The sequence below is a fragment of the Patagioenas fasciata genome, chromosome 3 (assembly GCF_037038585.1).
Source record: "Patagioenas fasciata isolate bPatFas1 chromosome 3, bPatFas1.hap1, whole genome shotgun sequence".
In the NCBI taxonomy this organism is placed as follows: domain Eukaryota; kingdom Metazoa; phylum Chordata; class Aves; order Columbiformes; family Columbidae; genus Patagioenas; species Patagioenas fasciata.
Genome location: NC_092522.1, coordinates 109,955,576 through 109,982,902, shown reverse-complemented (window position 1 = coordinate 109,982,902; position 27,327 = coordinate 109,955,576). Strand labels below are relative to the sequence as shown.

The 27,327-nt window shown below is 46.6% G+C and overlaps 1 protein-coding gene across 1 annotated transcript; it reads left to right on the top strand.

Annotated features, from left to right (window-relative positions):
* Positions 1-2,315: 2,315 nt before the first annotated feature.
* ODC1 (ornithine decarboxylase 1) lies at positions 2,316-11,640 on the top strand. The gene is made up of 12 exons (XM_065835491.2): positions 2,316-2,504; positions 5,165-5,273; positions 5,446-5,591; positions 5,760-5,933; positions 6,085-6,257; positions 6,544-6,678; positions 6,843-6,924; positions 7,256-7,339; positions 8,588-8,750; positions 8,831-8,943; positions 9,198-9,412; positions 11,147-11,640. The coding sequence occupies exons 3-12, from the start codon at positions 5,490-5,492 to the stop codon at positions 11,286-11,288; spliced, it is 1,383 nt and encodes a 460-aa protein (XP_065691563.1). The 5' UTR covers positions 2,316-2,504; positions 5,165-5,273; positions 5,446-5,489; the 3' UTR covers positions 11,289-11,640.
* The last annotated feature ends 15,687 nt before the right edge of the window (positions 11,641-27,327 follow it).

The window sequence follows — 27,327 nt, the reverse complement described above, 5'->3', positions numbered from 1 at the left end:
ATAACATCATTATTAATCACCCACAGTTAATGAATGCGTCAGTTCCTCAGCTAATTGTACCCTAGAGTGGTTCTTGCTGCACCTTTTTGCTCTGAGTCCAGCCCATCTCTGCCTTCACTCTCTGGGCTCAGGTATGACTCCATGTCATCTCACATGATGGTGCCAGGTCCCACCAGCAGCTGCCCTCCCACATCAGTCAAGGCTGGCCAGCCCAGACTCTGGTGGGGATGGAGCCATGGGCCCAACTCCCACCCCAGCTGCAGGGTGGAAGGGGAGAGGTGGGATGACGGCCAGTATCAGGGATGCTGTGGAGGGATGGGGCCAGGTGTTGGCCACCATCTCTAGCCTGGCCTTGGCTCCCAATTTGTCTGCCAGCTCAGTGAGCAGCTGGGCTTCTGCAGTGGTGGCACAGCACTTCACTTCTCTCTCCAGACACTTTTCCAACAGCTAAATTGCCTCTGTTGCCCATGAATCCGAATCTAGAGGCTTATGAGCCCTGTTATTTGCTCTGTTAACTGTCAGGGGAGGTGGTGTGAATCTCCTCTGGGTTTTTGATGAGTTTTCTTGGCACAGGCAGCACTTGTGCAGTGACAGGAATAGCTGTTGAGGGAAGGTGGTGCCCCAGGGACCAGCTGATGTGGATGCTACACGCTGGGACAGTTTTCTTCACTGCCTATTTGCTGTGATTTACAAAACCTTCCCCAATTCATGCCTACACGTGTGGCCACATACACACACTAAATATATTTTTCAAAAAAAAATTTAGGAGCTTTTGTTCATTCTTTCATTTAATTATTTTAACCAAAGTCAGCTCTGTCCCCAGACATTTCTTTTGGCTGTGGCCCAACTGGCCTTTTGTTTCTTATCTGCCCAATCTTGGTGTTTTCCTTTATTTTACTCCTTCAAGGGATTGTTGTGCAGCCGCAGCCTTGGCTTCACCTCATCCCTGCCAACCCAGCTCCAGCAGCCAGAGGGCTAGAGGGGGAACAGTGGGAGAGACAGGAGGATGAGTCTTCTGACGCTGGTGAGCACAGCATTTTTGGTACCCTGATGAAAGGATCCTGCTCAGCAGTGGTCAGAGTTCCCCATCACCTTTCCCCAAGCAAGGCCCAGGGTTTTTCACAGGGTGTGGTGCCCATCCACCAGCTCTGCAGGACAGAGACCTGCCAAATGTCTCTGCTTTCGGAAAGCCGTGGCCCTCCGTTATTTCCTCATTAAAATAGCCACTGATGACTTGAACATGGGGAGCAGGAGTGCCCGGAGCTCCATCCTGCAGCATGGGCTGCAGAAAAGTTTCCTGCCTTTCTTAAAAATGCTCCAGAGCTGGCAGGGTATAAAAACCCCCTTTTCAGCATGGCAAGGGCAGCCTCATTCTTCCGTGCTCCTACATACAGTGGTAGGACAGGGACTCATTCCCTGTGGGGTTGCATCTACCATGGGGGGAGGACTCGAGCTTTTTAAAGAGATGGGCAGAAAGTGCTCGTCCCAGCTGGAGTGGAAAAAATTATTCCAGGGCTAAAACAGAAGTGGGTTACAAGAAGCATGGAATTTATACCTGCTTACAGCTTCCCCGCAAGCATGTTTTTTAAACAAGATAGCACACAGGGAGACAAAATAACCTTAGAGCAGAAACAGATATCAAAGCAAAAGCAAGGTAAACGTGATGGTCAGTGTTATGAAAGGCGTTTTGGAGAACAACCTGGGCAGGCAGGGATGGAGTCAGGGGCAGCACCGCTGTGAGCAGGAGCCAGTGCTGACACGTGAACCACAGGGGCTGTTAGTGCCGCGCAAACGGGATGGCTTCAACGCGTGTGTCACCCTAAGTGTCACCCCACCGATGCTACACGCATGATGCTCTGGGTCCGCCGGCTCAGAGTTTCCTTTCTCCAGGATTTTCCAAAAGCATCGCTCGCAGCCGGGCCCCCCAGCCCCCTGCATCTCGCTGCCACGTTGAGAGGACGCGCAAAGGTACTGTACCGGGGCCGGGCCGGCCAGCTCCGTGCACCTGCTGGCAGCAGGCAGAGCTGGCACCGCGCACATCACCCGTGGGGGACCCCGGGACAGCGGACCCACGACAGCTGACCCGAGGCGGGCGGTGCCGCCGCAGTCCCGGCGCGCTCAGCGCACAGCGGGGCAGGGGGCGGGGAGGCGGGGCGGACTGGGGTGGGTGTGGCGCGCCCTGCGCGTGTTCGCCGCCGCCAACGTCACAATAGCGGCTGGCCAGAGGCCCGGCCCGGTCCCAGCCGATCGCGGCTGGTTTGAGCTGGTGCGTTGCCATAGCGACGCCGGCTGCCCTATATATAGGAGCGCCGCGGCGGTGGCGAAGCTTTGTCAGCCGCGGCGTCCCGCTCGCTCCGCCAGCCCCGCTCCTCCTCAGGCGGCAGGGCGCCTCACGCACAGCTCCTCGCACCGCGCCCGGCTCGCAGGAGGAGGAGGCGGCTCGGAGCGAGGGGATCAGCCGCCGCCGCCAAGGCTTGACCGCAGCTCTCGCCCCGCTGCCCGAGGTGAGGAGCGGTGCGGTGAGGGGAGGAGCGGGGCGGCGAGGCGAGCGGCGGGCGCGGCCGGGCCGCGGAGGGCGCACGGCGGAGGGGGTCGGGGCGCGCGGCGGGACAGGCGCGCGGCGGAAGCCGGCCGGCGCGGGGCCACGTGTCTACGGGGCCGCTGCCAAACGGGCCGGGCTGCGCGCCGGCTCTGCCGCCGGGCACGGGGCCTCCCTCCCTCCCTTCCTTCCCTCCGCGCCCGGGGAATCCCCGGCCGCAGCGGGGAGAAAGCACGCTCCGAGCGGCTGCTAACAGGTCAGGCCGCCTTGCCTGGGGACGTGTTGGCGGCGTGTCCCGGGAGTGGGGGTGGAGGCGGCCCCGCCGGGCTGTTTCCGGGGTGGGAAGAGGCAGGTGCGTGGCAGGAACACGGCTCGGGGCGCCCTGGCTCCCCTTTAGGCCGGGTGCGGAGCGACTCCTTGCAGCGCTCCCGTGGGGTCCCAGCCTGCGGCGAGAGCGCTTTCCTGGGGGGCGCAACTCCCTCGGGGGTCTGGGGATAGGGGGACCACTCTGCAAGGTGAGCCGGGCTTTAATAAGGTGGCCCCCAGGGCAAACTGAAACGCCTCCTCGAGAAGCCCCAGGCTGGAGAGCTCGGTGCTCCGCTCCCCGGGCAGGCAGCGCAGCCCCAGCTGGGGCGGGTCGCTCAACCCGAGAACCACATGGATTTACACAGAGAAATGCCGTCAGTGAGAGCAGGGCAGCCAGGCGGGTCCTTCCTGGTAGCAGTCAGCAGCGATCTGCTAACTCCAGGGTCAGGAGCGCCTCGGGCGCCCTTTCTAGCCGCAGCGTTGGTATTTGAGTACAGAGCCTGCAGGCATGACTCAGCTCTGTCTAAATACAGCTGCTGAATAAGGGAATGTTCTGGAGAGCAACTCCTAAATGAGCACAAATTGTCTTTCTTCTGGGAAGCTGCAGAGTCTTTGCATGCAGTCCAAATAGAAATACACACTGGGAGGCTACAATTTGCATCTACATAGTCATGTGCTGTCTGTATTCTGTGTAATTACACTGTAGTTAAAATTGGGCAATAAGATGGAGATGGAAAGCATGGAAGAACTTAACAAAGTCTGCTGTGACCAGTAAAAGTAATTCCCCTTTTTGAGGTTAACAGGAAAAGTGCTTTTCATGCAGAGGGGAGGATAAACTCAGTTCAGCCTGGTGGTCTTCACTTAACTACAGCCAGAAGTGCCTGAACTGCTTTCTGCAGAGCTGTGGCATCTTATTGAAATCATCCTACAATAAGATGGAGATTCTCTTTTGTAACAAACAGCTTCCTGAGAAGTGTTTAATTTGCCATTTCTTAAGGTCCTTTCAAAGAGGCTTTTAAGAGGAGACTTTAATCCAGCTTATAGGAGAATTAACACTGCATGTGAATGAGAGCAGGGAGAGAATGAGACTCGGTGGATTGTTGGGTTTTATTTCATTAGACCTAAGACTTAATCTAGTTTGAATCTCCAATCTGGTTCGTCTCTGATAAGTGAGAATTGATCAAAAGATGTGGAGTAGTTGCTGACACTGGTAGTTCAGGTGCCATTTATTCCTGAAGGCTCAGTTGAAGTTGCATAATCACTGACTTTTCAAAGTCACTCAGTAGATGAAATCTAATGAATTGTAGTATACACAGTGTATGAAATGAATGATTCTGTTGGTATTAGAACATCATTAGTCTGGAACAACTATAAAACATTTTACTTTTCTTATGGTTTATAGCCAGTCTTTTTTAAAATTGAGGGAACAGTGATGTAACTAAAGATTAGTGAATAACTTGGAGTTTGCATAATATTCAGTCTGAATCTGTATGACTAGATTGAGTGTTAAAAAAAAATGCTGAGACAAGGCAGAGGGCTGGACCTGGTTACATGAAACCATATCTTTCCTATGAGTCACTTGCAATTCGAGGTCTTTAAAAGGTAGCATACACTTCTGCTTGAATTAATAGTTTAACGGAGGAGGCTGTCATTCTCTGTTTGGACTACCCAGTAAAATGGTGACCGATGCACTTTGCCATGGATTTCATGGATCTTGGATGTCAGAGTTCTTTTGCTCTTTAGTTCTCGTTCTTGAGGGACTTTATACTGGACTGGTAGTAGATTTCTGTTAACAATGAAGACTTGTTAAGGACTACTGTAAAATCCTCTTATAAAGCATTAATTGGGATCACTGTTAATACTGTGTGCAAATCACTCTTCTGGTGTCTGTCACTCCTGACAGCTGAGGTTTTCATGTAGCCTGGGGGTCATGGGTAGAACAGGGAAGCTCTAACCACCAGCAGAACCGCTTAGGCAAGCCCTGATCTCATGACTGGTTTATGCATGGTCTGAACTATAGTAACAATCCAGGTATTCAACTGGCTTTGACCTAGTGAGAGTTCTTACTACTCAGAAGTCAGTAACATCCTCAGATTCTGTCTGGAGTAACATGTAATCCCTTTTCCCAAGAACTGGCAAACTGCAATAGTGCTTAAGAATTGCTTAAAAAAAAAGAAGTGGTCAGTATGTTGATACTGGTGCTAGCTGTAATATTGACAGCTCCAATGTGGAGGTGAAGAAAAAGACAGTGGACACTTCCAGGGACTTAGACTAATAATATCTGACAGTACTTAATTGATTTTTGTTTTCTTTGAATAGGTTTAGTACATCATACAGTTGCTGAACAGAGGAAAACTTTCCTTCAAGCCACCGAGATAATTTTGTAGAGTGCCTCCTTGGTTCTGATTAGATCTGATCTGTCATCTATGTAAGTTCCTAATCTGCTGCTATTAGAGATAACTGTAGAAGTCACGATTTTAAATTAGATGACCATGATGTAGTGGTCATATAATGACTATATGAATTTAAGTGAAGCAGTGAATGTAAACTGTATGGATGCAAATGAAGTAACAAATGTGGGGTTTTTTCTTTATCAACAGTTGGTACTTACATCTGTTCACATAAACCTGAAACCTTAGAAATCATGAATAGCTTCAGTGATGAAGAATTTGAATTCACCTTCCTTGATGAAGGCTTTACTGCCAAGGATATCCTCGACCAAAAAATAAATGAAGTGTCATCTTCTGTAAGTATGATAGGAAAATCATTGCATGTTGTGAATGCTACAAATTTATAAGCCAATGGAACAAGTTCTTTGCAGATTTTCTGCAAGGCAAACTCCTCCTCAAAGGCTGACCTCTAGGGTCATGCTGTTATCTGCTGTTTGTAACTTTAAGATATGTGTTTGCTCTAGGATGATAAAGATGCCTTCTATGTTGCTGACCTTGGGGATATTGTAAAGAAGCACTTGCGGTGGCATAAAGCTCTCCCTCGGGTGACCCCCTTCTATGCTGTAAAATGTAATGACAGCAAAGCCGTACTGAAGACACTTGCTGTTCTTGGTGCAGGTTTTGATTGCGCCAGTAAGGTAAGATCTTGACTCTGTTCTGATCTGTGACATTAGTATGTGTTCATACAAAATGAAGCATAACCAAGCGGTGTCTTTTGTTGTGCTGTTTAGTCTGATCATCCAGCTAGAAATAGCTTTCACAAGTGTAATCTGTTCTTTCTTTCTTCAGACGGAGATACAGCTGGTACAGAGCATTGATGTACCTCCTGAGCGAATAATATATGCAAATCCCTGCAAACAAGTATCTCAAATCAAACATGCTGCCAGCAGTGGTGTACAGATGATGACATTTGATAGTGAAGTAGAACTAATGAAAGTTGCAAGGGCCCATCCAAAAGCCAAGTAAGTTATGCTAATTGTTCTAGAATTCTTGCTCGGGTTCCTAAATTGCGGAATCATCTGCTGTTATCTGAAACTTGTTCTTCATGAGTTAAGATGGGCTGCAAAATGATGAGAAAATGGACCTAGTTTTAGCCAATAAAATCTAATCCTGTGTAGCTTACTGGCACATTAGGAAGATGAGAAAGCTTGTATGTTTAGGCTCAGCCTCATTCTAAGGTCATACCTGCCTGATAATGATGTCTTTTATAGTGGAACTTAAACCATTATATTTCTTTCCTATTCCTAGGTTAGTCTTGCGCATTACAACTGATGACTCCAAAGCAGTTTGTCGTCTGAGTGTTAAATTTGGAGCTACGCTTAAGACTAGCAGGCTTCTTCTGGAGCGTGCAAAAGAACTTGACCTTGCCATTGTTGGAGTTAGGTGAGTTGGCAATATCAAAATATATTAAATGTCACTCCTTGAAGTGGTCTACCTGACAGTAGAGATACCTTTGTGTATTGTTACTTGAGTTTTATAAACTGCTTGACTAATAGCAGTTTATAGTGGGGACAAATAGCAACTGATATTTTGTATCTCTCTTGTAGTTTCCATGTTGGAAGTGGATGTACAGACCCAGAGACCTTCGTTCAAGCCATTTCTGATGCCCGCTGTGTGTTTGATATGGGAGTAAGTCTAGTTCTGCTTTCTCTGGAACTACTGCTGAACTGTTGTGGCAAAACTGAATCAAGTGAAAAGTGGTTAAGAGGTTAACAGAAAAAGCTATGTCACTAGTTTCATGTTGGAATTTTTGAGGTCACGGTGGCTTACTTTGACCAGTTCTGCAAAAATCATTACAGATGCGCTAAAATCAGCAGCTCAAACTCAAGCGACTATTACTTGAACACAATGAGTTAGCTCTGTTCCAAGTATTGATGAAATGACTTTACATTGCTTTTTAAGCTAAAACGATAAACTAAGAACTCCTTTCCTGACAGCATTGTCCTAAATCTTATTTTAGGCTGAACTTGGCTTCAATATGTACCTGCTTGATATTGGTGGTGGCTTCCCTGGCTCTGAAGATGTCAAGCTTAAGTTTGAGGAGGTATTGTTTTGCTTTGCAAAGAACTTCTCAGGTTGTTGTCTTTTTGAATGTTGATCTGGATTAAAAAAAAAATCTGACTTCTATGTTGGTATGCAGACACACTTGCAAGAATTTGCTTGTCCAGAAACTGAATTCAGAGAAAAAGAGGGGAATTAGCTTGAAAACTGAAAATTGGGTGAACCCATTAGATACATAGCTAAGTGACTTCATAAACATGCAGAGGTACCAAATTTGTAAATTTGGTTGGATTCTTACTGGCAGAGACTTCTCTCAGTTGATGGTGTACTTCAGACCATCTGGATTGGGAATGCTCCCAAATAGGGTGAAAAGGTAGTCCTGAACCCATAATGTCTTTCTGGGTGGCAGCAGACTAGGTCAGTTTCTGATCTGGTTTAGAACTAGCTTTCAGATCAGTTTTAATTGATCAGTGTTCTCCAGTCTACTTTCATACAGAAATACTTCTGCTTTCAGAGCTGGTGGCTGGGTATTAGTAGGACTTCCACTTGCAGCAGTGTTGTCAGAGCACCTGCTAGTCTAAAATTGTTTGAAATTGTTATATTTACACAAGGAGACAGCAAATAAGCTACATAAAGTGAATTTTCTGCTGCTAGTGTGAGCCAATGTTGCACCACTTGTAATACCTCTTAAAGAAGACTGGCTTCTCCTAGTGTAATATTGGCTTACATGAAGCATGAAGAGCGGATGATGTTGTCATGTGGTTGGAGGCAGCTTTGTCATCACAGAGAACTTCAGAACTTGTAAATAAAACCTCTCCATGGTGGCAACTGAATTTCAAAGGTGATGACAAAGCCTTCTGTATTATTAAGATCCTGTGAGACGACTTCTTCTTTAGGATGCAGTAAGGTGGGGGATATTGCATGATAGCAGAACTACAAGTGGACTGGAAATTAAAGTTGAAGTGTGGGGACTTGCAGGGCATTAATGCTGGTTTAATGAGTCTACGAAGGGTGATATCATTTAGACTCAAACATGAGCTGTTTACTTGCAGCTTAAAAAATTTAAGTGACCAGTGTCTGCTTCTGTTGTTTTGTGCAAACTTAATCCCAAATAAAATTTTGAGTAGGAAAAAAGCAAAACTAATCATTAGAGATTACAATATGCAAATAGTTATTACACACTTGTCCAGTGTATCATCATAAGCATGAAAATCTGACTTCATCTGAGACCTCTAAAATAGCACCTGAGTAACTGCTGCAGTACTTATATTGGCAACTGATTCTTCCCTAGATCACAAGTGTAATCAACCCAGCACTGGATAAATACTTCCCTTTGGATTCTGGAATAAAAATTATTGCAGAGCCAGGAAGATACTATGTTGCATCAGCATTCACTCTGGCAGTCAACATCATTGCAAAAAAAATTGTCTTAAAGGAACAAACGGCTTCTGATGGTATGTAAATCTAGACATAATCTTAATTATAGGCAAGTTCTTTCCAAGCATTCTCTTACTGGTATCTCAACTTCTTACAGATGAAGATGATGCAAATGACAAAACTCTTATGTACTATGTGAATGATGGAGTCTATGGATCATTCAACTGCATCTTGTATGATCATGCGCATGTTAAACCAGTTTTGCAAAAGGTATGCTTGTTCAGAAGTATCGCATACTAGTCAGGTATCACGGAGGTAGGGCAATCCTTGTCACAGCAGCCTCTTCTTGGTTCACTGCTCCCTTCATGTTGCCAGAATTCAGCATTTGATTTATGAAGCATGCAGTGGAATTAATTCAAAGGGTGGAGATGAGGTGGAATGTTTTATTAATTATGATATTTCAATATTACTTCTAGAAGCTCTTTTTTATTGTCAAACTAATTATACTCTGCTCTCTTCTTTAGCGGTCTAAACCAGATGATAGCTGCTATTCCTGCAGCATATGGGGACCAACATGTGATGGCCTGGATCGTATTGTGGAGCGTTTTAATATGCCAGAGTTGCAAGTTGGTGACTGGATCCTGTTTGAAAACATGGGTGCCTATACCGTTGCAGCAGCTTCTACTTTCAATGGATTCCAGAGGCCAACAATACACTATGTGATATCAAGACCTGCATGGTTAGTAATAAAGTATCTTGATCCATCAGTGCTTTTTATACAGGTGACTGTAGAGCAAAAGCTCACGTCAGTTGACTGCCTTGTAACAAACAGGGCCATGGTCTTGGTGCTATTTCTCTTGGAAGACTTCCTTGTGCTGTGGGAAAAGGCCTCTGAAGGTTTTTGCCATGTGCTTAGAACAGTCCTAATGCTACCAATTACTCTCTTTTTGAGGTACTCACTTCCAGGAGAGGCCCTTTTAAAGACGTAATGTTAGGAGTCTTTTAATTAACCCAGGCTTCTGGGTAGTGTTTTTCACTGTTGCACAACATATAGAATCATTACAGATTCTTGACAGTTAGCTTCTGTGACCAGTAATTAGACCAGTCAATCACAGTTCTAATAGTACGCTGTCTTCGAAATTGACAGCTTGCTAAACTCTAGCGGCAGGAAATAGGCACATTCAACAGTGCTGCTTCACAACATGATCTCTGTTTTTTTGAGAGCTGTTCCTGGTTTAGGTTGAGCTCTGACTTATTGTTTAGTGCAGAGTGTCAGATCTCCAATGAGAAGTTATTAAACAGGTAAGAAAAGAGAGCAGGACTACCTCTTGAGTGTGAGGATGCTGTGAAAGTGCACCTTGAACAGTAGAGTAACCTGGGTGCTCTTCTGTGCATGATATGTTAACAGATTTCATCTTCTGTTAACATGGGGTTTCCTGTAAGAGGAAGCACTTACGTCTGTATTGAAGTCTGCCTGCTAAACTGACGAAGAGTGTTTGGGCAGCAGTATTGCTATTGAGTTACTTTCAAATTTACTGAAAATGCTTAAGTTCAGGGGAATTCCTGCTGTAGAAGAGGAAGCTTCCTCCATTCTATAAGCAACATCTGTAAGCAAGTCGAGTATTGTTTCTTTCCTTTATGAAACCTTCTGTCAGTTGAAGTGTTCCTCAAACCAAATGAAGTTTTTAGACTTCCTGTAAAACTCCAAACTTGTGTCTAATTGAACTAAAAAAGGCTTTTATGTATGTAATCTACATATATAAAGGTGTGCAACTACATTTGTAGCTAGATAACTGAAAGGACAAGATGACTACGTATGTTTAACTAACAGCTAGTAGTATATGGGGAGCCATGTAGTAGCACAACTTTTTGCTTTGCATATAGTATAGGATAACCAAGTCCAAAAACTCAGTCAACTGAAGTTCTTCTGAGCTTGTCTTTCAGTGCAGCTTCTGAGTATGGAAGGAGTTACGTGGTTTTCACTGGTCAGCTCACTTACATCCCTAGTCTGTCATCCGTACTTCACTTAATTCAAGTTACCCAGGAACGTGAGGGTGTGGGATAAGGTAGTCAGTGACGTAGGTCTAAAATTCTGAACTAATGACCACAAAGTCATTAAGTTTTTATAGCGTATGGTATACAGATGTAGCTACAGTTACACAGGTGCAGCTTTGCGGACCTAGGTCGTCCCCAGAAATGATAAAACCAGCTTGATATTGGCACTTGCCCTAAAGCCTAGCCAGCCACAAGTGACCTGCCATAGATTCTGCTTTGATTTTTTGTTGTTGTTGTTTCGTTTTTTTTGTTTTGTTTCCGCTCTATTAATGTTGTTTGTATTGTGGATGATGAGTAAAGAGTTGATTTCGTGCACCCTGACAGTAAAAAATAAGTAGTACTTTGCTTGGCTTCTTTTTGTCACGTTGTAGTGAAATACTCTTTTGACTGTTGCTTACTTTTTTTTTTCCCTTTCCAGGCAAATAATGCAGCAGATTAAGCAGCGAGGGTTCCTGGCTGAAGTGGAGGAGCAGGATGTTGCTAGTCTGCCACTCTCTTGTGCCTGGGAAAGCGGAATCGAGTATCCAGCAACTTGCGCTTCAGCTAGTATTAATGTATAGGTAATACAGAATAATTAACTGCAAGATTAGTAATTGAATTTAGGGCATTTGGGGGACCATTAACTTAATTCTTGCTAGAATTTTTAAGTGTTTTGGTTGTTTTTTTTTTTTTTTAAAGTTTAGGTTTAGCATAAATGCAACAAAAATGACTAGGAGATGGGTCACAATTATTGGTGTTCCTATGGAAACTATTTGAATATTGTTTTATATGGATTTTTATTCACTTTTCCTGTATGCTACTAAAGACTGACCCTCAACTGTCAAACAAGTATTTGTAGCTTGTGTATGGCAGAATGGGCTAAGCTTAGCGTTTTGTGACCTCCCTGTTTTAAAATAAAGTATATTGAAATAACTGGTCGTGTTTGGTTAATCTGTAGAAAATTAATCTGTCATGGGTGGCTCTTACAACATATATGGAGGCAGACCAAATGCTGCAACCCCAGAGCTTATTTATTAATAACACAGTTGCCATCTCCTCCCCTACCCTTGCCCTCCCAACTTGCTAAGTGCAAGAACCTGTTAACAGGCAAGGAAACTAAACTGTGTCTTTTTAAAATATATTATTAGAAAAAGCTTGGCTATCAACAAGATGAATACTGTGCCAGTTCTTGTAGAATCATATTCACCTTTCACAATTGAACATGGGCTTAACGCAGTCACACTGTTAAATGCCATGCAGTTTTTATTCGTTTCGGTTTGTAACTGCTGTGACAAGGAATGGCTATTTGAACACATGGTCACTAATGAGAGAACACAGCACATGGCTGCTGCTGCTGAGCTGCTGGTAATGTGCATGGAGATTAAAGTACATAATGAGAAAAGTTAAGAACCTGAACCTGTGTGGCAGACAAGTAAGTGACAACTACTCTGACACTTGTTACTGAAGCTTTAGTATAAAATGGATGATAAGAGGTGGGAATCAACATCCTTTGTGCATGCAATACAATTGAAAGCTCTTATTTAATGTTATGGAAATACATGCTATTCTGTTAAACTGACTTTGGATTAAATATGATAGATGCTACTATGTAGTAAATACTAGGAGCTAATACTCTTAGTGTTAATGATAAAATCCGTGAGTTTGCTTACTGGAGTCCAACATACTGATCTGTACTTAACCTCATGCTAGTTTGTTACCACTTCTGTTGCACTAAAATTGCAAAAATGTTTCTGCCACACTTACCAGTCCCAGATCAGGATCTGTTCAATCAGGCATCCCTTAGCAAATGCCTTATGTGTAAAGGGGAAAACCTTAATGTATCAAGTAAGTATGTAAAGCTTAAGCTAATTTAGAATAAGTGTTAAAATTTCAAGGGTCATCCAAAGGGTGACTTTTATTTATTCTCATGCATACAGTAGCCAGTTGTTTGGCTACTGAACTACACTCATGTAAAGTCCAGTATGTACGCATAGCGGAGTGATAGCCTTTATCTCAAAGAAATTCCCTACTTCTAAACCAGGGTTTCTTTTAGCTCCTCCAAATTCTTGTAGAAACTTAAAGATTCTTAGTATGAAAGCAAAAGTAATGAATGGTAACCAAGTGTTACTGTAACAATTTCACATTTTAATCTTACCCTTTGAGAGCAAAGTGCATTTGAACTGTGGAGGGAGAGAAAACAGAACTGCCACCTAGCAGGAAAGACTGCAGTTGTCTGAAGGACATGTAGCTACCTGTGAAGGTTGGGGATGGCTGAGCCAGGAGGGTGTAGGGCTGCAGTGAGACCTGATGTGACAACTAGTGCTGGAGCCTGTTCTCCTGCCTTGGGGGGCAAGGGCCCCAGTCTGCTGCCTTCTGCTCTCAGACAGTGGAGACCAGCTCCAGCAGGCAGTTTGAAGGCAATCACTTGTGGAAGCTAAATGAGAAAGCTACCATGAGAGGAATGTGATCTGCCCATTATAATAATTTCTTGATCTGATTTTAACTTTATTGGTTGTTTTAGTGACTTTTATTAGGTTTTGTCTCAAACCTTGAACAATTGCAGGCCAGCATTTTGATGAACTTATAATGGTCACCAAAAGAGATGTAGCTGACCTCAGCTCTTTACCTTCCTCTTCTGTGGTAGGTGCATTGTAACCTCAGCTGGTGCTCTGTAAGCTATATCTAAGGAGAGGATCAAGTGCTTAAAAAGAACTGTTAATCGTCTTGAGCGCCTTCTTTGTAAAAACAAAAACAATGGGTTTTTCTAGCGGACCTGTAGTAAATCTTTACAGTAATGGTGGTGTGATTTTAGGCAAGACACAAGTTTCTCATTTTAAGTTGGATGATGCTGAGCAGGTGTTCTGGGTTTTAGGATACTAAGTATATATATATATGTATCTATATATATGTATCTCCTTATCTCACAGCTGCCCTGCTCCTGGCTTCCATAGAATCCTAGTGGTCCATTTCCACTTCTTAAATTGTTTTTAAAATGCTCCGAGTAACAGGAATCAGCCAGATGGTAAATCAGACCCTCCTGACTGCAGGGATTCCTTACCATTTGAACTGGGAAAATATGATTTTTGGTGTAAACCAGGTCTGGAGGGAGACCCCTTCTCTCACAGACCTTACCCCCAGCAAATACTGTCATTTAAACAGATCTCTAATAGTTAAACACAGCACCAATTTGCAGTAAGACTGAAATGGAAAACTTTCTTTCCTGTCAAAACCAACCCTCTACAACAACAACAAAGTCCGCAACAGTTGCAAGAAGAGCTCAGACAACTGTTATTTAATTGTTAAAAAAAAAAATAAAAGGTCATTACTCATTGTAATAATTATTATTTTTAAGTTTCTCTTGAAATAAGCAATGATCCATAGAAAAATGAAGGAGAGTACTTTGCTTTAGAGAAGTGTCCCTGGTTTTGACAAGCATCATATGGTTTTCTTTAATGTTTGAAGGCATTTGGTATCTCAGTGTCTGTGATCTGTTTTCAATAGCCACGTCACAAATGGCTCCAGTACAAACCAGTCTTTAACTGGTTAAAACACTCTATTTGACTATCCTGAAAATACACTGAGAACAGTGAGCATATGCCATAGAACAGTTTCAGTGGGAAGGGACCTTCAAAGGTCACCTAGTCCAACCCCCTGCAATGAGCAGGGACATCTTCAACTAGATCAGGTTGCTTAGAGCCTCATCCAGCGTGGCCTTGAATGTCTCCAGGGATGGGGCATCGACCACCTCTCTGGGAAACCTGTTCTGGTATTTTATCACCCTCATTGTAAAAAATTTCTTCCTCATGTCTAGCCTGAATCTCACCTCTTTTAGTTTAAAGCCATTACCCCTTGTCCTGTCGCAACACGCCCTGCTAAAAAGTCTGTTCCCACCTTTCTTATAGGCCCCTTTTAAGTACTGAAAAGCTGCAATAAGGTCTCTTCAGAGCCTTCTCTTCTCCAGGCTGAACAACCCCAACTCTCGCAGCCTGTCCTCACAGCAGAGCTGTTCCAGCTCTCTGATCATTTTTCTGGACCTCCTCTAACAGGTCCATGTCTTTCCCGTACTGAGAGCCTGGGATTTACATTTTGGCAAGTTTTGCTATTGCTCTTCAGCTGGTTTTGGAGTCCTCTGCCTACAGGAGGTGTTTAGAGCAGCTAAATCACAGTGGTGCCACTTTTTGGAAAGCTGATGGTGAGCACTTGAAGAGGAACAGCCACCAATCCGTTGCAATGGGAATCTGAGGGCTAAGGCAAAGGTGAGTGCTTTAGGCATGAGCAAGGGAGGCCACTTGAGCCCCCTCCATTTCGGTAAGGAGAGGCCACCAGCACCACAGGCAAATGCTTGAGCACTGGCAAGCGAAGAGAGCTCCCTGAGGGGAACACACTGCAATCTTGTGTACGTCCATGTTGTCTTGCAAATATCGCTACAATCCAACTAATATCAGACCCTTATTTGCATCTGTTTCTTGATTCTTACACTACAGCAACGATTTTTCTCAGTCTGTTAGTTTTTGCCTAAAGACGAAAGCATTAGCACGCTGGAACCAACCCTCCCTCTTCCTCTCCCTCATTTTGGGGAGCTGATCCCAGTCTTGCTCACAGTATTCCCACAAAAAAAAAAAAAAAGAAATGCCTTCCAGTTATACTCAATTCACACTCTCAGAGTGCTTTACAAGGGAGTAATTGGCTCACCCTGCCTTAGTGGTACAGAGCCAACGACCATGTTCCAGTCCAGAAAGTGGTCAAGGGATAGCGAGGCTGCACAGCAATTCCGGGAAGGAAGAAAAGACAGAGACACCAACACTTTACCATTGCTGGGGAAGTGCAGGATCAGCCTAAGTACCTTGGGAATGCAGCAAATGCTGTGTATGAGCTGAGAAAGGGCAATTGTAGCAGCTCAGTGTGGAGAATTCCCAAAGTACTTTGCAGTCACAGGTATTATTCCATCCATCCTTAAAATGCAGTTCCCTGCTTTGGGAGAAGGACAGGATTTGGGTATTCAATTGGCTTATGCATCTCCCTTCTATACTTGGCTAATAAGCTGACTAGCTGGAAGAACAAGGTAGTAGCTGTAGATTGGTGCTTTTGCAAGGAAAAGGGTTGCAATGCTTGAACAATGCTTGTTTTCAGCAAGATAATGGAGATATTGCTGCCCTTACTGTGGGGACAGGAAGAAAATCACGTTGCTAGATAAAAAATACCTGCTTAAAAACTCCAGCTATTAAGTACAGTTTGCCACTAGCAACAGAATTTCACTGTAACAGCTCAATAAAGATTTCTCAGCAACGATTCTCCTGCTTTCCTGCAGTCAAAACTTATATTAAGCTATCAAAGCAAAAGAAAACCTAACTGGCCACGGAAAGTGCTGATTCTGGGCAGGGAAATTCCTCCTGCACCCTGCCAGGACGGCTCGCCAGCCTCCCCTGGAGGCAGGTGCTGTAGGACTCATTGCTTCAGCCATGTGCGTTTCATCCCCCATCGGGGTGATTTATACCCGACTGCAAGCGAAGCCAGGGTGTTCCTCTGACCGGGGCCAAGGGAGATCCTCTCAGAGATAGGGATGTGGTGACTAATTAGCGAATCAAAAGCCCGCAAGATGGAGCTCGGTTCAAAAATAAAAGCATCCAAAAAACCCCTGTCTGTCAGAGGCAGAGAAGTCAGGAGAAAGGAGAGAAATGGAAAGCTTTCACATGAATCTCACACTCTTGATGTTAGATCGCAGCATGAGCGAGATGTTATTAGAGAGAACAAATGCAAAGAAGAAAACACAAGGAAAAAGTATTTACAAAGTAATAATTAAACTCTTGCACAGCTCAAAAAAACCCTCAAAGCAAGCTCCCTTCCCGTCTGTTCACAGAAATGGGAAACGGAGGACTCGAGGTTTTTAATACACAGAAAACTTCAAAATTAGTAGCGAGTTTGTTTTTTTTGTTTGGTTGTTGTTGTTGTTGTTGTTGTTGTTTTTTAATTTATTAAGGTTATTACCTCAAATGTCCTTCCAGCTTCCTGCTTGAAGACCAGCCCCAGGCTTGGCATTTCCAGTAGTGATTTCTGGGACTTTTTTATTCTGTTGCTTCTGGGGTTAGTTTAGGTTTGCTGCTGTCAAGGTTTTTTGGGGGTTAAGTCAATGGAGATGATTTATGCCAACTTTTGTAGAGCAGCTTTGCAGGATTGCTGGTGTTAAGTGACAGTGGACACAAGCTGGGACCAGGGAGGTCAGTCTGGGTGCAAGGAGAAACTTGGCCCATGAGGACAGCCAGGAAAAGGACCAGGCTGCTGGCGGGGCTGGCCAGGCTCTGCCTCTGGAGGCTTTTGAGACCGACCTGAAGGGCCAAATCCTGAGCAACCATGAGCTGTTCTGGCTTGGAACAGCAGCTTGGGGTAGAGACCTCCTGAAGTCCCTTCCAGTCCTAGTGCGCTTGTCCTCACCCTGGTCCCCAGTGGGTCTCGCAGTGTCATGGGGCTGAGCCCCACAGCACAGCAGCGGGTGCTCAGTCCAGCAGCGGGTTCTGCCAACACCACCAGCTCCTTGTCTGCCTTCCCACTGGTGGGGCTCTGCTTGGTGAGGTGCCTGTGCTGTAGTGCTAAAATGGGTCTAAACTGGGCAGCTGCCTCGGAGGAGGAGCTGAGGGGAGAGGACCCACTTCTGCTTCAAAAAGAAAAATGGGGGCAGGGTGGGGGACAAGAAGTGGTAATGGATGCTAAACCAAAGCCACAGGGTGGCTGCTGGAGCAAAGGCAAGAGCCACATTCTGCTCCATGATGTGAAGAAGGGTCCTCACCTTCCCTGTGTCCCTGGCTGAACATGAGCCAGCAGTATGCCCAGGTGGCCAAAAAAGCCAAGAGCATCCTGGCTTGTATCGGGAATAGTGTGGCCATCAGTACCAGGGCAGTGATTGTCCTCTTGTACTTGACAGTGATGAGGTGGCACCTCAAATCCTGGGGTCAGTTTTTGGCCCCTCACTACAAGGAAGACATCGAGGTGCTGTAGAGAGTACAGAGGGGAGCAACAAAGCTGGTGAAGGGTCTGGAGCACAAGTCCTATGAAGAGCAGCTGAGGGACCTTGGGGCTGTTTAGTTTGGAGAAAAGGAGGCTGAGGGGAGACCGTATCACTGTCGTAGCATGGAGGGTGTTGGTCTCTTCTGCCAAGTAACAAGTGATAGGACAAGAGGAAATGGCCTCCAGCTTCACCAGGGAAAGTTATTCATGGAAAGGGTTGTCAGGCATTGGAACAGGCTGCCCAGGGAAGTGGTGGAGTCACCATCCCTGGAGGTGTTTAAAAGATGCATAGATGAGATTCTTAAGGACATGGTCTAATGACATTGTCAGATTAAGAGTTGGACTCGATGATTTTGAGGTTCTTTTACAACCAAAATGATTTTACAATTCTATGATTTTTTGTACTCCACATCAGACTGGGGCCTACCATTCACTCCTCCTGCTGGGTCAGCGGATATCTATGGCCATCGCAGGGAGCAAACGGATTCAAAAGCAGAAACCCATTCCCAGCCTCAGATTTAGAACGCTGGGCAAGCTGGTTTGAGACCCACTGGGTCCAATGTCCATACCAGGGGTGTCTTCCCCCAAGGGAGATGAAGCTCACTGGGTGGAAAGATGGAGCTCAGCTCTTTGGTAGCTCAGAAGAGGAAATATACAGAAAACCAGTAACTTGCAGAGAAAACAGACGAATAGCATGTGAGACTGCACTGTGCCTGTGCAGTAGGCAGCGCTAGATGGCAGCAACAGCCCACGTTAGGGTCTCGTCTCACCCGCTCCCTCTGCAACCCACAACTGGGAGTTAGTGTCTGCTGCGACTTGCTTCTCAGCACACCAAGGCCTTCTGCTCTGGGACCTTACTACAGCTGTGGTTACCACCTACACACCTCATTTTTGGGGGGAAAGCGAGGAAGTTTCTCTGTTACCAGCAAATAATTGACCAGCACTGAAGAGAGCCGACAGGGAAATAGTGCTTGCAGGGAAAATGTAATTCCTTAAATGCTTGGCTTTTGAGTTGGAGAGAGGGTGGTTGGAATGGAGGAAGCCAGAGCAAACAGCACCAGTGTACCCTGCCCAGGATGTGTCCCTCCAGACAGGTTACCAGCAGCCCCAGGGATCCTTCTGCCTGATGCCACCAAGTGCGGAGGTTTGCGGGACACAGCAGAGAGTCCCTGGATCTGCAGCTGCTGAGAGATAAGGGCAGGCTGCACTGAGCAGGGGTCCCTAAAAACCTCCACATGAGATGAGCCCAGCCCCCTGCTCTCCTGCCCATGTCCACTTCTCAGACCAGGACCCCATGGCTCCAGGGGGATGTCTTACAGTGCTTATTTGATGTGGAAAGTGGAGGTCATGAAAGGCACAGGGCTGGATGGCATAGTCTGGGTGTAAGCCGAGGCTTGGATGCAGCCCAAGATGTGCCCCAGGAGAAGCCCTGAGTTCCTCCCGCTGCTGTCCCCTCCTGGAGAAGAAAACTCACCCCATTTGGGTGGATGATGCCACTGGGCCTGCAGGGAGGCAGAGCACATCTCCGCTGGTCTAGCCTCCCAACACTGTCCCCAGCAATGTCCAGGGACACTGTGCAACCATCTTCTGCCACCCTGCAGCCCCTGCGCTGCCCACCAGACCCTGTGCATCCCGAGAGCTGGAGCAGGCAGAAGGGAGGAGAAGGAAAGACAATGTGGAAGGGAACAAAAAGTTACCCTGGTCAAGCTATTCGTTACTCTGAGATTTAAGTGCTGAATTTGTGGTGCCTAGGGAGAATTTTTTTCTATACAGAGCAATATCATGCAATAAAATCTAATTTGTCTTTGGGAGAGATGGATGCAGCTGAGCCAGTACCGGACTGAAGACAAAAGAGTATTGACGTCACTCTCAGGAGTGTGGCGGCAGATGTTTAACATCGTGTCCAGCCTCGGGCTGAAGGTATAAGCCTGGTGCACAAATTACCAAGGCAGATTCGCTGGCCTGTGTTAGCTGCAGGGTCACGACGGGCTGATCAAAATGTTCCCCGCTGGCATTAAGCAGCTGTGGAGCTATTTGCCATCGGTCTGCAAGAGTACTGCTGACACTGTACGTGATTTAGCCAGGTACCAGCTGCCACGTAAATAGCCTGAAAGTTAAAATTGTCGATTAGGAGCTAAGGGCACAGAAACATGGGCTGCAGGGGAGGACCAGCCATGTCTGAGCAGAAGAGGGAGGTTTTGGAGGCCAGTGGAACCCCACATGATGTGTGCAGTGTCTAGAGAACCCTTTTACCCTGCTCAGTAACATCCTAAACCCAAAGGCTTCCCAAAAGCTTATTCATAGTGTAAGTTGAGCACTGAGCTAGTATTTTTAGATCTCTGCCCAAAGTAATCCCAATATCACACTAACTTGGGCCTCAAAGTGTATAAAAAAATTAGAGCTATTTTTCCCCACGTTTTTTTTTTTTTTGTAATTAATAATAGACTATTAACATTTTTGCTTCCCAGTCACCAATATGGAGAAACACTTCTGCAATATTTTGCACTATCTTTGATGATCCTAGAACATCCTGGTTCATTAGCAAACATCCTTGTCCCGCTATATCTGTCTGTCCATCCACCCATCCAGCTATCCCTTTTCAGATCATTTAGGAAGGTGGTACCCCTTCATTCCTGCAGAAGTCACAAATAAATTCATCAGGCAAGGCTTATATTTATAAAGTTCCATTTTGTCTCCTCCTTAATACACCCCATTTATCCTTGGATTCGCAATGTCTGTACTTTGCTATAGTTTCCACCATTTTTTTCCGGGTTCAGACATCAGGCTTACTGGTCTAGCGTTCCTCAGACTGTGCCCTAGAGTCATTAAAAAATACTAATAATAATCTGATATGATGATTGCCACAGGCTGATATAAATGAGAGATTACAGTCCCATCTTCCTGCTCTTTGGGTGCACTGGGGTGGGTACCACCTGATCTGAGCACTTTGTTGCTGTTCATTTTAGCAGGCTGTCAGAAAACCTTTCCTCTGGCGTTTCAGGTGGTAGCAGCTCCTCAGCCTGGGTCACTGCCACACATGGCTGGGGGACACTGTGGTTTCAGCTTTCGATGAAGGAAATGAACTGCTGAAGCTTGGCTTTTCACAGACATGCTCCTGGCATGAATAGGAAAACATCGCTCTTCTGAGATGAAAAAAATGCTTGCTACTGTAAGATACATGGGTAAAGGTAAAAACATACCTGGGTCAAATCCATTCACTTCAATTCACCTTACCTAAATGAGATCTGAAGTCACAGCAGGTGTCTTTGGGCATGTTTCGTCCAGCATCTCCTTGTGCAGGCTCTCACAGTGCAACCCCACCCTCTCTCCCAGGACATGGCAGGGGATGCATCTGGGCTCTGATTCATTGTCAATCACTAATTAGTTATCCAAGCCATCCATACAGCCTACTAAAGCTGCAGTTGATTCTCTAAAGTACCAAAAATCCCCTCCATCCCCTGAGCAGAGCTAGGGAACATGTCTTTGAGCTTGGCTTCCAAAGGCAATTCCACCATGCCACTCTCTGCAGCTGGGCCTTAACACCTCCCAATATCACTATTTTTTACATTAAAAATTAGTTTTCCCCTATTTTTAAGGAAAAGGCATGACCTGGAGGCAAGCTGGTGGGAAAATCTCCCCTCTGTTCAATGAGGTGGGTGTCTATTTACCGACAGTGGGGCACAGGACCCTGCATCCTACAGGGCTCATTTCCAGCTACCTTCCAATAAAGTACTGAAACCCCTGAGTTTCAGAGGGCTCTGGGCAATCCTGAAAAAATGCACCATCTGTGGCTGCCAGCTTCTGGTACAGGTAAAGGCAGGATGTGGGCAGGGACCACCACAACACCCTTGTAGCCCCCCTTAGGCACTCAGCATTTTTCCTTATTGGCACTGTGCACTATACAGGGATGTGCCAGTTTTTCCCTATTTGTCCCCCTTTTTCTTCATACAACCAAAGCAGAGGAAACAACTCATCCAAGGTTGGCAGCCCCTTAAAAACTCCTGAGAAAAGAAACCCATTTGTGCTAATTTGTCCTTATTTCCACAAAGTGTGGAAATGACTAGTGATTGAAGGGTGATTTAAATCATATTACTGAGGAGGAAATCAACTAGCAGTCTTGCTTTGGAAAAAGCCTGTAAGACAAGGCTGTGCAGCTGGTGGAGATGAAGACATTGAAGTGACTCATGCTCCAGGACAGAGGTGGGAACTAATCACAGAGGAGAACAAGGCAAGACCAGAGGTGCAACATTTAGCTTTATCCTTTGGAAAGGGCTTGTAAGTCATTTAAGATGACGTAGCAAGGAATTGTGCTGACCGTGACATTAGCTCCACTTCTGCTGGTGGCATTAGCCAAGAGGTGGACAGTTTCAAGAAAGTTCCCTTGCTTAGTGAGTCTAAATCCCACATGGGTGATCTGCCATCACGTTCACCAGCTGCATCTCAGGCTCAGCCTCCCCCTGCCAGTCCTATCCTCTTCCTCATGCCCACACGTCCCTCCCATGTTTCCAAACACTGCTGCTGAATTTTGTGCTTGTGCAGAAGATCCTGGTGAAAGAAAGCTGACAGGAAGATGCTGGGCAAAAAAAGGTGACTTGGTATTACCCGTTGTTGCACGGCATCCTGTATTTCCATGCCTTGCCAGAACGGGACATTATCCTGCCCCATCCCCACCTGCCTCCCCATCCCAGATGCCAGTGCTGCAGGCATGTTCCTGCTGCCTCCCCCTGCCAGAGCCTGCCCAGTGCACTGTACTCGACCTGTATGGTGGCAATTTGAAAATAAATGCCCAGTATAGCTACAAACATGCACAGACTAGGTGATGTGACTCAGCAGCATGTTTGGATCTGTGGAGCTGCAGCAATCCTGGATTCCCATCAAAAGTGCCTGGCCCAGAGGATTAGTGCAGTGACCACAGAATCACAGAATGGCTGGGGTTGGAAGGGACCTCTGGAGATCATCAAGTCCAACCCACCTGCTAAAGCAGGTTCACCCAGAGCAGGTTGCACAAGAATGTGTCCAGGCAGGTTTTGAATGTCTCCAGAGAAGACTCCACAACCTCTCTGGGCAGTCTGTTCCAGTGGTGATACCACCACTCGCACAGCCATGAGCAGGTGGGGTCCCTGCTGCTGCTCAATGGAGAGACACGAAAAGCTATTTCATTCTTGCTGTGCCAGTCCCGCCTGTGGAGTTGTGCCCCTTCGAGATCTCCCAGTGCCCCTGAGCCTTCAGTCAACACCACCAGCTGATGTGACCGTATCTGTGGAGGCTCATGGAACCACAGTGTCAGCTCTGGTACGTGGGAAGCTTAGACATGTCCACATCACACTATAGATGATGTAGATCAAGTTTGGTCTCTGGTGAGGTGTGAGGTGTGAAAATGTGGTGCCCATGGTGGTGACAGCAGCTGTCCAGCCACGCAGTGGTGGAGGAGGGAGCATCACAGCTAAGCAAGTCCATGTGGATAAAAAGAGCTGAACCCCTACAGAAAAGGTTTCCAGGAGACACGTCAGTTTGTACCACTCAAAATGACAAGTGCTGTCTTTTGGGTATGTCTGAAATTGCCACATTGTGAACAGGGAACCCACGAACAGGGGATCTTCATCTTGGCAAGCTGTGTCACCATGGCCTCCTGCCTGCAGGCAGGTTCAGCTGCAAGGAAGTTGCTGAGATTTGTGGCACACTCAAACCAGGCAGGTGTGGGCTGGGAGGGGGAATCACCAGCAATTGGTGCTGGCTCAAGCATGAAAAGGAAGTTTAAAAACACAAACAATATAAGGCCACTGAAACTTGTAGCTGGGTGGAAGCAGTGTACAAAGGCTGCTGAAAGAAGAAATGAAAACTAGAAAAATTACGGTGGAAAGGCAAAGTACAGAATGAACCTCACCGGCTGATGGAGGAATGGTCTAACATCAGCTTTGAGAATCACTTAACAGAATATCGAAATTCATTTTAAGTGTCCTTCATAGTCGCCTTTCACTCATTCCCTGTATTTTGGATGGTGTTGAACCCCCCCAAAACTGCAGGGGACTGCAAAGCACAATTGCCTCAAGAATAACGTAGCCAGAAGGTTGCTACAATGGAGTGGTGAATTAGAGAAATAAGGAGCTTTGTCCCACTCCTTGCTGGACTGTGCAGGTACCACCCCTGCATAGTTGCACAAATGTTTCTCGGCGAGGACTTCTTGGCCCCTTCAAGCATCCCGCCCAGTGCAGGTGCAGGTGCTGTAAACTGCACAGTGAAAGTGAACGTGGAAGTCTGCAAAGTCATCCAAAAGGGACAGTGAGTTTTTTCTTCAAGCGAGTTGCTTTGCTTTCAGCAGAAAAAATACAAACTCCTGGCTCCTTTTTTTTGGTGTTGCCATAGCAACTAAGGCAGACCCAGCCTCCACTGCCTGGAGAGCATCACCTGGGCACCGGGGTGGGTGCAGGAGGGACCACACAGAGGTGCAGCCAGGGTTGCCAGCACCTCCCTGCACAAGCATCACGGGAAAGCATCACACTCCAAGAAAAACTGAAAAAAAACCCAAACCTCTTTTTTCCCCTTTTTTTAACCTAGTTCCCAGCAGCAGCACTGGTAGTTATCAAAGAGCTGGGCAGAATTAGAAATGGTGAGTAGCATCGACCGAGCAGTCCTGCAGGTCTCACTGGTGTGGCCTCTGATGCTGCAGTCCCAAAAGACACCGCGTCCTCCTAGGAGAGCCAAAGCCCTGCAGGGACCTGCTGTGGGAGCCCCGCTGTGCAGCCAGGGCCAGCTCCCAGGGACTGCAGGCTGGTGGCAGCACCCCTGACACGTGGCCCATAGCACTGGCAGCTCAGTGAGAAGCGTCTGCGAAATCTCCTGCCAAGTAGCTCAGAAGGCATCAACAGCTGCTTTAAAGCTAGCTTAAGCCACTCCTGCTGAAAAATGAAGTTCTTTTCTCATATATGATTATCTTTAGGCCACAGGGCTCCCCAGGTGGGGCAGGGGGCTATCAAAGCCAGTTTCGTTGAAGATCATGTTTGTCTAGTGTGGCCGGGTGCCTGGCAGCAGCAGCAGCTCGCTGGGGCATCACTGGGCTCAATGCTGGCGAGATGGAGAATGGTGCAGTGCGGGGTGGACCCTGGCACCTGCAACCCATTTCCAGAGCATCAGCACTGTCCCCAGCGTGCAGGCAGCCTCGCTCCTCGCTGTCACCATGCGCATGTGGTGACACTACCTGTGTCCTTCAGCAGGCACCAAACCTGCTCATTGTGAACCTCGCATGTATTAATAAATCAGAAGCAAAGCAGCACAGGAGTAACCATGGCTGTGCAATGCTAACATCTAAATTAGCTGAGATTATTTTATTTTCTCCAAGGAAAGCGTGTGCAGTATTTGTGTTTTGTTTCTGGTTATTAATGGCATATTAAGACACAGTCGTTCCGTTCACCTTTCCCCCAGGAACCAGCTGCCAGTGTTGAGCATGCTGCCCATGGCATCTGCTTAGCAGTGGAATCAATTATTTGCCCTTAAAAGAGTCTGGCAAAGTACTGAAAAAAAGAATAAAGAGGAAAACCATACAGTTTCAGCAGCAGCCTGGCTCGTGGCTGTGAGGTTCAGTGATCGCTGCAGCACCAGGAGTGAGGTGTTTGATCGCACCAGCTGAGTCTGGGGGGGAGGAGAAAGGGTCTGTTCTCCCACCCCCACTTTGCCATTGCACCTTTGCAGTAAGCGGGAGAGAGTGGTGGTCCCACACAGCATCCCTGAGGGACCTGAAGATGGACAGGTCACCGCTCCCAGCAGCTGCAGCAACCGGGGCTTCCCATGTTCCCGAGAGGACAGCACTCCCTGCTCTGTGCTGTGACACTCAGCACGTGGCCTTTCCCTTGGGTCCTCCCAAAGTATTTTTAAAAACCCAAAGACATCTCTATTCACCTGTTTGGTTTAAGACCTGGGTGAGGAGCGCCCCAGCCCAGCCCTGCTCTGCAGACCCCCACCGCCAGCTCTCACAGTCACAGCGCAGCAAGCGTGGGCTGTCCCTGCAGCCACCACCATGGAGGAGATGCTGGAGAGAAGTCCTCAGAAGCAACAAAGGGTTCTGCAGAGGTAAAGATGAGCAAACTCTGGGGATGCTGCCTGCCAGATGCTCCTTTAGACTTGTTGAGCACTGAGAAGTGCTCAGCGCAGTGCCAGATACAACCCAAACCCCATGCAGGAGTAAGGAAGTGTTTCTCCTTGCATTTACCCGCGTCAGAGACACCAGCATTTTTCTCCTGTGCAAACAAGCCAAAAAATCCACTAGAGATACTTTAATGTGTAAAAGAAACATGTGGCTATTCTTGCCACAGAGGTCAGATGGCCAGGACTCTAGACTCAGAATTATATAATCATTTAGGTTGGAAAAGACCCTTAAGCTCATTGAATCCAACCATTAACCTAACACTGCCACGTCCACCTCTAAACCATGTCCCCAAGAATCTAATCTACACATCTTTTAAACACCTCCAGGGATAGTGACTCAACCACAGCCTGTTCTGATGCCTGACAACCCCTTGGGTTAAGAAATGTTTCCTAATATCCAATCTAAATCTTCCCTGGTGCAACTTGAGGCCATTTCCTCTCGTATCACTTGTTACTTGGGAGAAGAGATGAACACCCTCCATGATACACCCTCTACCTTTCAGGTAGACAGTGGTAAGGTCTCCCCTCAGCCTCCTTTTCTCCACACTTTGCTGGAGAATCTGTACCCATAGCGGGCTTTTGGGATATTACTTTTTTTCACTTCGAAACTAAAGAGCAAAATGCAAACAGCAACTGGAAAGACACCTCTGTCCTGACCTGGGAAAGATGATGGAAGTTTTCTCTGTGGGTGACTGTGACAGGATGGGACCTGTAGGCAGGACCTGTCCCAGCTCCTGTTCTCTTCTGCAATACAACCACATCCCCATGGCTGGGGACGAGCAGGCACTGCCAGCGTCACTAGGGAGAAGAGGCTCCTTCACCCACGCCTCATTACCTGCAGAATGGCCTGGGTGGCAGGAGCAGCAATACAGAAGCAAACTTCATCTAGGGTGTAATTTGTTGTATTCACTGTAATGTATCTGCGAGCAACTTGGACTTCAAGAGTGTGACCTGCCCTCTGCGCTGAGTTTCACACTGCTGCATGTCAGGCACAATTAAGGCAAAGAAAGCTGTCTGAGTCCTGGGCAAAACAGTGCAGGAAAGGTAAAAAACTGCTGCAGTGGGGGCCCAGGAGCACAGCTGGGAGCTGGCAGTCCCTTCTGAGGTTTAGTGCTGCAGACTCCCATGCCACGGACCAGGTGGAGAAGACACCAAATACGTGCTCAGAGCTGTAGCCCTACAGGCAGGGAGGGCTTGGGGGAGCTGAGGATAACGCAGGGTGCCAGCCCCGACCCACCCGAGCACCAGCAGAACCAAACAGTGAGGTGTGGAAATGTGTGCAGGAGGGGACCTTGCTTCTCACCTTCAGGTGAGAGACAGGTCCCTTTAGTGACAGCCCAACCAGTAAAGATTTTGTCTGGGAGAAGTTGTTCCTCCATCAGGAAGAGCCAGCCCACTGCCAGCCTGTTAAAATAACCCACCCAACCGGTGGCTGTGGGCTCACTCGTGTGTCTCTGGAGACACCAAGCAGCTCACCTCCTT

What these genes read in the sequence shown, in the direction of transcription:
- ODC1 (XM_065835491.2), top strand. Translation starts at nt 5,490, where the DNA reads ATGAATAGCTTCAGTGATGAAGAATTTGAATTCACCTTCCTTGATGAA. An exon ending in CTTGCCATTGTTGGAGTTAG is followed by an intron (nt 6,679 to 6,842) that starts GTGAGTTGGCAA and finishes TCTCTCTTGTAG; the next exon opens with TTTCCATGTTGGAAGTGGAT. An exon ending in TCAAGCTTAAGTTTGAGGAG is followed by an intron (nt 7,340 to 8,587) that starts GTATTGTTTTGC and finishes ATTCTTCCCTAG; the next exon opens with ATCACAAGTGTAATCAACCC.